At 43.5% G+C, this 10,549-nt stretch overlaps 1 protein-coding gene across 3 annotated transcripts; it reads right to left on the reverse strand.

Annotated features, from left to right (window-relative positions):
• Nucleotides 1–9,887, reverse strand: ap5z1 (adaptor related protein complex 5 subunit zeta 1). 3 transcript variants are annotated; one of them, XM_026165527.1, is made up of 18 exons: nt 9,792–9,887; nt 8,851–8,988; nt 7,857–8,037; nt 7,450–7,600; nt 6,987–7,099; nt 6,638–6,803; nt 6,319–6,366; nt 3,918–4,058; nt 3,782–3,819; nt 2,380–2,542; nt 2,040–2,218; nt 1,813–1,955; nt 1,600–1,718; nt 1,235–1,362; nt 1,032–1,129; nt 807–939; nt 470–684; nt 1–371 (listed from the first exon to the last, which is right to left on the reverse strand). In XM_026165527.1, exons 2-18 carry the CDS (start codon nt 8,943–8,945, stop codon nt 119–121), a joined length of 2,364 nt encoding a protein of 787 aa, XP_026021312.1. In that variant the 5' UTR covers nt 8,946–8,988; nt 9,792–9,887; the 3' UTR covers nt 1–118. The 3 variants fall into 3 exon arrangements, with proteins under 3 accessions (XP_026021312.1, XP_026021310.1, XP_026021311.1); XM_026165525.1 differs by lacking the exon at nt 9,792–9,887 and adding an exon at nt 9,307–9,436; XM_026165526.1 differs by lacking the exons at nt 6,319–6,366; nt 9,792–9,887 and adding an exon at nt 9,307–9,436.
• Between the last annotated feature and the right edge of the window lie 662 nt (nt 9,888–10,549).

The raw sequence follows: 10,549 nt of genomic DNA on the forward strand, positions 1-10,549 counted from the left end.
AAAGGGATCTGTGTGTTTTATGAAAATCATATCAGCGTCAACATCAAACAAATCAATTACAAAAATGCATTGTCAGCGCAGGATGATGTTGCGTTTTGTACATGAGTGTGTGTTTGTGTCACTGTGAGTGTGTGAGGCTTGTGAGGGCTCGCAGTTGAAGCGGCAATGCCACATTAGTGTCTCTGTGCCACTGCGGTGCGATGACATGGGGAGGTGGTGTCAGGACACTCTGAGCTACGCCGGGGGCCTTCAGCAGCGACCACAACTCCTCCCCTCGTGTTACTATAGCAACGAGGTCCTCCTCATCAGAGCACCAGGCAACCGATCCGCTTCTGGTTACAGTTCTTAGTTTAGAGAGGAACAGAGACACCCTAAAAAGAAAAACAAAACACACACAAATGATATCAGAACATTACAAAGTCCTGGATGAAGAAAAGAAAATATTGCATCTTTAAAAAGAGTCTGTTACCGAGGTATGAGGTCATGTGACCGTGACGCCAGCTTAGCGAGAGCGCTCATTAAAGTGTTGATGACTTTAGGGGCCGGGCAAACCGTTCCAGTTGGAGGGGCAGACGAAGTGATCTCAAACAGCACCGCCTCCAGTGCTTCAAAACAGGAAGTGATGAGGCTCACGGAACAGCGAGAGTCACATGACACAGAGAGGTACTCTCCCAGCACCCACACCTGAGAGACAAACAAGCTCAGTGCTGTTTCCGCATCAGGTTTTGAGCAAATGCTGAAATGTGAGAAGCACTGGGTTTTTGCACATAACCCAAGATACACAGAAGAGTCAGCACTCTCTTTACCACATGTGTATAGAGTTCCTCTTTGCTGTAGACGTTGGCTGTGCTTCCAGCAAACTCCAGCAGCTCGTGGGACTGGTTCACGACCAGAGAGGGGTGGAGCTTACATAGCCTCAACAGGTGGCAGCTGAACACCCTGCAGAAACAGTGAGAAGTGGTTGGAGCGAGTGAGTGAGGAGATGAAGATGAGAGTGAGGCAGCCAGCAGCGCTTTAGTGTTTCGGTGTACCGGTGTATCTCTTTGATGTACGCAGGGATGTTAAGGAGCAGGCTGCTTCTCTCCAGCATCACCAGAATCAAATGAGCCAAAAGCTTCTCGTCAGCGATCTGAAAGAGACGCGCGACATATTTTTTTAATAAGGTGTATATTGTAAACTGCAACACAGCAAGTACAGACGCAACGAATTTGTAAAGAATGTCGAATCTTTTCACCGTAACAATTGTGTTGAAGAAAACGTGCAACAACACGGGGACCGTCCGAGCACACTGAGTGACTCTCGGCCAGTCAGCAGCTTCAACCAGCAGCTCGTGGAGCGTGCTCAGTCGGTCAATTGTGTCACCTAAACAGGGAGATACAAAATTACAATGATTTCATTGGCTAGAGCATAATTTAAGAAGCTACCTGCCCCTGCTGCTTAGATTTAAACAGAATTACAGAAGAAACAAAAAGCAAATATACTGTGTGTGCAGTGAAGAGAAGACAGGAAAGCAGGGAGGAGCCTTGGGTCAGAGCAGACCTGGAACAGTTTGGCCTTTTATTCTTATTTGATTTCCTTCTGTTCTGTGACTTGTCCTACCTGAGCCTGCCTCCGTTCGGAGCACGAAGAGGAAAAGCCCTCTGAAAGAAGGGTTTCGAAATGCATCCAGTGACACGAAGCTGCGACCGACTGGCTCAGAGATGGGCAAACATGTGGACCTGTGACACATGAGACCCAGTGAGACAGGGATAAAAACTGTGCATGTAACCAAATCCCTGTGGGAAGCAGTTTTTCTCCTGCGTGTGCCTGAACCTGTGCTGCAGGACCAGCGTGGCAGAGAGACAGGGCAGGTCAAGCAGGGTGTGAAGCAGCTCCACCGCAGTTCCAGTTGTAACCATAGAGGGCAGCAGATCCACAAAGTCGTCCACCATCGCTGGACTGTCCCATGCTAAAAACTACACAGAAAAAGAAAACATGTAAGGAATAAAAAGCACATCCACAATCTAACAATTGTTGCACATGTTTTCTCAGCTTTTCACCTTCAACAGATTTGGAAAGTAGAGCGTGTACTGTGGAACCCGAAGCTCTATGCTTTCCACGTTAAGTCGAAGGAAGCGTAGAAGCTCGTGTGCCAGGAATGGGTCATTGAAAAGCTCCGTAGGAAACCGACCGAACACCACCTTCCACACGTTCTCACAGTCCACTGCAGCCATCTCGCCTGATCGGATACAAATAAACATATTCAACCTTGCACGCACAGAAAAAGGGGTCATGTATGATGTCATCGTGTGAGCAACCAATTTACAGTGAACACACGTGACCCTGTTTTCCGTTCTAAACTTGTGGCAGCTGCGAGCACATGTTGCTGTGTATGCGCACCGTGGTTGAGGTAGAACTGTGCTATGGGCAGCAGGACTCTGGCATTCGACAGCTCTGAGCTGAGGCGACCAAAGAGAGCCTTTATGCAGGGGAAGGTCCTGTAGACCAGCGAGGCGTCCTCAGCACACACGCAGTCCAGGATGCACACGGCCTCCACCAGACACTGAAACAGGAAACAGGACACAAGGGCAGCAGAATAAATCTTGATAACACTGCAGAACTTTCTTTTGGTTAACACCAGTGGTTTCTCTAATGCAGGGGTGTCAAACATAAGGCCCTAGGGTTAGAATCGGCCTGCCGAGGAATCCAATCCAGCCCACTAGAAAATGTGAAGGAGGGCTTAGTTTTTACACGCTAACTACATTTTCGTAGCTTTTACAGCTTTTCCAACCGATAAAAACCTCAGTCATGGCCAATCATACTGCACTAAAAAACCAAAGTAATAGATAAACGTCTTAATGACAGAAGAGTTCCTCTTTTTTATTATCTACAACAGAAATGTCTTTTTTTTATAGTGGGTCTGGAGTTTAAAAAAAAGATTCTCTGTACACGTCTATTCCTTACAATTTAATCATGCTGACAGGTTTCCTCCACTTACTGCAGCTGCATTTCTCAATTGTGTCAAAAATCAGAGATGCACTGTTGAAACTGCACTTCTTTTCTCTTATATGAAGCTATCTGAGGGACTCGGTGCAGTTAAACAACACAGGAAGGGGAGTTTTCTCTGGTCTGGCCCCTTTCAGGTCAGAGTGGGCTGTGACGTCAAGGGGTGATGTCACCGCCCAGACTTGATGTCTGGTTCAGCAACATTTATCCCCAAATGAAGAATGACTGAGCACTTTATGCACTCAACAGCTGTAAACAACCTCCAGAGGGATACATTCCACCTTCCCTTTGAGTCACTAATTCACATAGTTTGGCTCTTTTTTGTTTTGACATGTTTCTATTTATTTACATTATACTGCAAGTCATTCCCAAACTGTGTTACATATCCACAGAACTCAGAAAAACAAGTCAAACTGTGAGCTTGTATCAGCAAACAGCAGTGCATCTTACAACACCATTGTGTGGAAGTGTAACGCAAAGAATGTAAAATGTAATTAGGGGGTTAGGGGCAGAAAAGGACAGTGTAGATCAGCAACTGAGCCAGACTAAGCCAAGCATCCTATCTAGGTCTCCTTCTTTCAGCCTGACTTCTTAAACAGAACACCAGGAGGCGCTCTTTACTACAACACAGTGAACAGGAAAAGCTACAGTTATCTACATCAACACTGTGGCTCTTAGTTTAAGTATTAAAGGAAGTCAGGCTAAAAGTGTCTAAAAGTGATTTAAACCCCTCAGTTTTACAAACTGCACCATGAAATGTGTTTCCATAGTGATAATAAGTGATCTGCAGACTCACCGCTTTTTGCAGTTCTGTATCGGTCTTCTTGTGTGCCTCTGATGGAAAGAGAACAAATAAAGATCCGTGCATGAGGAATTCTGCTACGCGTCTCACTTTTCTCTCACCCGGTGCAATTTAATGCGCACACACTCACTGCGGTCGCTCTGTTCGATGAGGCGCTGGCAGTACTGGAAAGCCTTCTCTCTGAGACGCTCCTTTGGAGGCAGCAGTCGGCTGGAGGAGGACGTCGCCGAAACCATAGAAACTACGGACCCGTCCACCTCCGATCGGTCATCTGTGACAACGTGTAACGGCTTGGGAATTAGAGGTCGTGACCTTCTCGGTATAATGATTCGTGATTAAGGTCTATATCCGATTGCTCCGAACACATCAGGAGTCGGAGTTAAATTGTGTTTCTGATGATGTTAAGTAGAATCACTACAGGTTAGTAAAATGCCTCATGCCTCGACTGAAACCTACTGTTGCGGTCTCTAATTTCACCTCTTAGAACACACAGAAATGAAAGAAATCAACACAAATGTGCTCATATTTTTGTGATGTTAATCAAAGCTTAGTTACAGTATTCTTAAAGTGTACCATGCAAGGGATCAAAAGAAGCATTATTAGACCACATTAGCTAGTAATAACTTTGATATACACTTTCATTTTAGGAACCTTGTTTTCTTTGCTCATATTTCAGACTCCAGTACTGTGAAGCAGGATTTGAGGCTCTGTAAGCTAACATCAAGTTTAACCCTTGGATTTCAATATCATGAAGGGCGTTCCCATCTTACTGGGATTCACCATCATAGCACCCACAGCACAACCTGCTCCAGGACAGATCCACATGACTACCAAAACACCACCTATTGACCCTGCTGCACAGACAGTGACAGGATCTCCCTTTTAGAGACCGTCTAAATCCCGACAAGCATCAATAAGAGACACAAATTCTCAACACAGGGAGCATTACTCCAGTCCAGGTTTGAAAGAAAAGGGGACACTGGACTTTCACTGTTTTAGCCATAACAGATCAGCTCCCTGATAGCAACACCCTGAACCGCTGTTACATGCAGGACGGATTCATGCTTCTGTGCTGTTTACACCAAATTCTGACCATCTGAATGTTGCTGCAGAAACTGAGATGTAACCGGGCAATGTTTTCCCGATCATCTTTTGTCCGATTTTGGTGAGCATGTGTGAATTGTAACCACACTTTCCTGTTCTTAGGTGACAAGAGTGGCACTCGATACGTTCTTGTGCTGCTCCATCTCATCTGCATATTTTGGTTGCAACGAGTTGTTATTTGACTTCTAAGTCTTGTAAACTTGAAGCGTCCTGACAATTCCGTCTTCCACAAATGACTCGATTTTCTTTTCATTTTCCTCAAATTTGTATTCTTGTGGGACATTTATGGGTTTAGCCGTATCCATGTTTGCGTTTGGTCACGCCTCTTTTACATTAACCAGCTTTTAGCTTGATTTGGAAAATCTTGGCTGACTTGTCAGGCTGACGCTGCTCAGCAGAACTATGGTATAGCCAGGTAGTAAAACAGATCTCAGGGATCTGTTGAACTTTCTTTGGTAATCTGTAACTGTTTCCGTGCCAAATTATACAATTAAATCATTGCGAAAAATGTATGCCAGTTCAGAGTGATCAGAATATTAAGCTCACATAAATCCTTTACAGTTTTGGTAAAAGATTCAAAACGCCATCAGATTACAGTTTTATAATTCATGCTTACAAAAACATGTTTTGACCGTGTGGAGAAAGGCCAACCATCACTGCATGACTAAGACTAGCTTCATATTTTGTTTGTATCTTCGAGCCAGTCTGTGGGCGACACTGATTTACCCAAATCACTCATATCGGCATCTGTTTGTATCAGTGGATTCTGTATGAGGCCAACTGGACTGGATGAGTCACACTGACAATGTAAACAAAACAGCGTCTACGTTAAAACTGAACAAATTCACTTTGTTAACAGCAAACCGATGAACTGGCTCTCTGTGCACACAGGACTCATTAAGATCTTTAGCTTTAACATGAGCTCACTACCGAGGGCTAGATGTAAGTAACCATACACGTTTGAGAAAGTGACGATTATCACTGATGACACAATGACTAATAATTGTCGGAATGCTATTATAAGAAAGCAACACAGTCAAATTAGGGTCAAAGACCACAAACATCCAAACACAGAAGTTTCAAGATGAAATTGAACTTGCCGCCCACACTTTACACAACACATGCAATGTGTGGCTGTGTGGCATTTGCAGTTCAGCATCTCACCCTTAAAAGTGGCTGCTGTCAGAGCATATTTGATCATGATTAGGACCTCATAAGAAAAATTAGGGGAAGGCAAATGACTGTGGAAAGAGGAGGTTAAAAGTCAGAGATTATGATTTCTGATTAGAGACTTGTTTGTTAGTTAAAGTTTAGAGTTGTGAATTGATCTGTACCGCCTCCAGTTAAAGAACAGTGGGGGAGTTCAGCTTATTTAATTCTTAGAATCAGGCACATGCAGGGAAGGTTCACAACCTCTCATGTCTTACCATTTGAAAAGGAGTGGGAGACTGACAGGCTGAGTTGTAGCCTGTTTGCTGAAGATGATGAAAACACAGAGCAGGTCATCTGAGACTTAGTCATATGAAGCAATAACAGCCCTAATACATCCTACCTTGAAGCAAAGGCTCCTCAAAAAATAGAATAGTCATTCTTGGAGAAGTATTATACGGCCATTCAAACACCTGCCATTTAAGCTAGTTTATAACTAATAGAAGCAAAAATGGCTCAGATGGGCAGAACTGTGGAGCTGTTTGTAAATAGAAACACATAAAAGTGTCACTAGCATATTACAGCAAATGGTCATACCTGCATCTACTGTGCTGCAGCTGGAATGGTAGGTGAGAAGCCAATGACGCAGCATGGAAAAGGAGTAGACGTTCATCCACTGGTCTTCAGTGAAGCCCTGACCCACACATAGGACAGTGAAGAAATCTCCGGACACAGACCCATCCAGCTCTGCTATAGGCACCGGCTGACAGTGGGAGAAGGGAAAAAATCCACAAGCAATCCAGTTTAGCTTTACTAACTTATATATTCACTAGTTCATTACCTTCCTGGAAGAGTCACAAGCTTAATGTAATCCTATACTTGCTAATACTAATAATACTTACCTAACTTACCTAATACTTGCTCAATATGAAAATTAACTGCTCACCTGACGGGATCTGGGCCCCGTGAAGAATCCTCCAGAGGAAGTCCCGACTCCCTGCATGACGCTAGCATAACGCAGCCAATCAACAAGCTTTTTGCTTACAAGGGTCATTTGATCTGCAGACAGTCAGAATTGGAGAGAGATCTGAGTGCAACTCTCTCCAGTGCAAACAACTTAAAGCAATAAGATAAGACACACGGAGGTGAATCCAGAGGTTTCCCTTTACCCCTCATTATCACTCTTCTCCAAATTAACTGTACTTTGAAGGACTAAACAGGCTTGAAAACACACAAAAATTTTCTTTATATACATTTTAATTTTATGAAATTACCAACAAACATAACACAGTGTGTTCTACACTGTATGAACAATTAGTTGGTGCACATAGCAGATGCAGGAAGTGATGTGGAATTATTTTTTACAACATTTGATAAAAGTCCAGATCTGTATCTGTATGTCCCGCTACCTTCGCTGAGGCACTCTGGGCTGTGTGTGAGGACGTTGTTGAGGACTGGCAGGGTGTGCATGAGCGAGTGAGTCGGCCCTTCAGACGGTCGACTCTCCAGATTGCGAAGGAGTTGAGTGCAGAGAGATGAAAGATCACCCTTGGATACAGCCTGTCAGGATTAAAAGTGTGAAAGAGGATTGCATTAGATAATGCCTTTAAAAAAGCCCAACAAGTAAGACACACACACACATACAACACAAACTGGGACTGTGTTACTAAATGTCTTCTATATTTAAAATTACAACAATACTGGCTAATTATTTTTCCAATATCCTGAGCTGAAAAAGGATGTGGTGAGTCTTTTAAATACATGTCTCACAGTAATGAAGAAGTAGGCTCAACCACACAATTTCAGTTCTGCCCACCTGTGAGAGCAGCAGACCAGCAGCGTGACTGTTCAGCTGACCGAGATTGTCCTGGTTGTAATTCAGCTCTTGACCAGTGAGGGGCAGCGTTTCTCTGAGCACAGCGGTGCTCAGCACCTGATGCTGCTCCGCAGGTGATGAGAGAAGCGCTACAAACCTCTTCTGGAGCTCTAAAGGCAGCCTTGGGTTGACGACAGCAGAAGAGAAATAAGACAACGCACTTATTTATCCCACAGTGATGCAGACCCAAGACATTTGGCTTGACTTGCTTTTTAATAATTATATTAAGCTGAGGGATAGATTTAAACATTATTACAACTTTAATTAAAAGTGTGGGAAGAAAGGGAAGCTGCTGTTTACTGTGAAAAAAAGACCACATGGAAAGTGAGAGGCTGAACTGTTGAAAACACTGCCTTTGAGAACACAGAGCAAAGGAACAGCAACTTGCAGACATAACAGCAAAATGTAAGACCTGACATTTATTCGTTTGAACTGCTGATTAGTGGAACTCTTAACGCTTAGGTGGTCACGGTGGATGAAACATAGTTTAGAGGTTGTTGCAAGCAAACAGATGACATAGGTGCTGATAAGATGATAGGCGCTGAGAGCAGAGGAGACCACGGCAGTGTGGAAATGTGGGTGTCTGATCACCGATTTCAACTCCGCCCCCAGTTTCTAGGCGTCCTGACTAAACCACAATCCCAAAGTTTTCAAAAGGAAACAGACATCGTGCACAGGAAGTGCTACTGAAATTGACAATAAAAAAAATGTAGTGTTTGCGTACCCTGAATCTCTGACACTAGTGAGGAAAGAGTGGGAGGAGGGAGTGAAAAAAGTGGGTTTAGAGAAAGAGATAAGTAGCTTAAGTTATAAGAAATGAATACACAAAGGTGGAGATGAATCATTAAGTTTAAAATGTAGAGCAGTGAGAATGAAAACTGGTATCAGCTCATCCACGACATGAAGTATGAGAGGCGTGGGTGGGAGTTCTTACGTTCGGGTGTACTTGGTGGCAGAAAGGATGAGGTGCAGCCTCTGCAGGGAGTCCACTGTGTCGTGACCGAGCTCCTTGCCCTGAAGCATCTTCATTAATCTGCTGTAAAACTTCTGCAGCTCAGACTCCTGAATCTCTCTGCAAACGACAGAGTGCGGCTGGTTTTGATCTCTTTAAAGACCCCTGACAGATCTCACGGAAGCTAAACACTCGTTGAAAAAAATAAAAATAAAACTCTGACAGAGTTATGTGACAGCGAACACATTTCTTTCTACTCAAGTTAAAGTCGCGAACGCTTTAAAGAGCCCTGAGAAGAATGTATCTTTAAAGTGCGTTTGAATAACATGGAGATATATTCAACATGCTAGCTAGCTTTAGTTTCAGTAGCTAAACAGATTAAAGGAAAGCGAAATGCGGGGAGAAAAAAAGAAAGCTATCCTTTCATTCTGCCCTTACCTTGCTTGTTTAATTAAACTCTCTGAAGCGTGAGAATACATTTTGAAAGAATATTATTCTGCCACATCTGTCTGAAGCGGAAGGTAAACAGTCCGTTTGCTAATCGAGTCCTGACTGGAATCACATGACGTGACTTTAGTTCCGCTAATGAACTAAAACCACTGCCGGACTCTCCCACTCCGTTTGTATTCAAACAGTTTAAAGAAAAAGTGCACGGTGGCAGGCATATAATACGGACGAACCGAATAAAAATGACTGTGCCTACAAACCTTCTTCCGAAGCATTTGAAAAGGTTCCAGGTTTTTGCGACAGTCCTTCGACTACACAATACGTTACAATCAGACGACAACGAATTTCTCAATTATAGAAGGGTAAATTTAATTCTTAATAGGTTACATTGTAACTTTTAATTTTGTTATGTCTTTATATTTAAACATTTACTTAGTTTGATACTTTTATAAATACATTTTTTCTTCTTCTCTCACCTCTCCAGCTTTGTCCTACTAAACCTGAGCTGTCCCTTTGATGTGATGGTTTCTAATTCTGTCCTGTTTAGCTCTGCCTCTATACATGATAGCAGGTCTCACTACCGTCTTGTAGTGCTGATACTTGTAGTGTTTAAACTAATACAGAGCCAGTAATGCCAATATCAATACTGAGACCGATACTTTCAACTTTCATGCTAGTATCGATCTGATACCAATACCAGTGTTGGTATCAATACTATAGATCTGCGGACCCTCACATTCTGTAACCTTCGCTTTCACCCTTCCCTTCCTAGGCATTTGTCCCACAAAACACCTACACCACTTGTCTCCACTCACTCCACCCTGCCTGCACTCTCTTCCTCACCTCTCTTGTGCACTGTCCATTGGTTTGCATGGTTGACCCGGGGGATTTAAACTCACACACATTCACTGTCTCTACTCCTTGCTGCTTCACTGTTACACCTGTCTCCCTCTCATCCACACACATGTATTCTGTCTTGCTTCTAATGACTTTCATTCTTCTTCTCTTCAGTGTATACCTCCACCTCTCCCACCTATTTTCGACCCACTCCCTTCTCTCACTACAATGGCGTCCCTAAACATCACAGTCCACGGAGACTCCTGGTTGAGCTAATCTGTCAGCACTTCCTCTTCCATCACTACTGTCTCGCTGTCCTCATACGTCCCTCATGCAGTACCACAGTTCCTCTCTTGGCACCTTATCATATTCATTTTTCTTTAAATCCACAAAGACA

The sequence above is a fragment of the Astatotilapia calliptera genome, chromosome 4 (assembly GCF_900246225.1).
Source record: "Astatotilapia calliptera chromosome 4, fAstCal1.2, whole genome shotgun sequence".
Taxonomy (NCBI): Eukaryota; Metazoa; Chordata; class Actinopteri; order Cichliformes; family Cichlidae; genus Astatotilapia; species Astatotilapia calliptera.

Coding starts and splice junctions, on each gene's coding strand:
- ap5z1 (XM_026165525.1), bottom strand. CDS start 9,347: ATGTATTCTCACGCTTCAGAGAGTTTAATTAAACAAGCAAG. Junction 8,038..8,850: donor GCCACCAAGTACACCCGAAC/GTAAGAACTCCC, acceptor CGTCAACCCAAG/GCTGCCTTTAGAGCTCCAGA. Junction 6,367..6,637: donor CTGCAGCACAGTAGATGCAG/GTATGACCATTT, acceptor CATCATCTTCAG/CAAACAGGCTACAACTCAGC.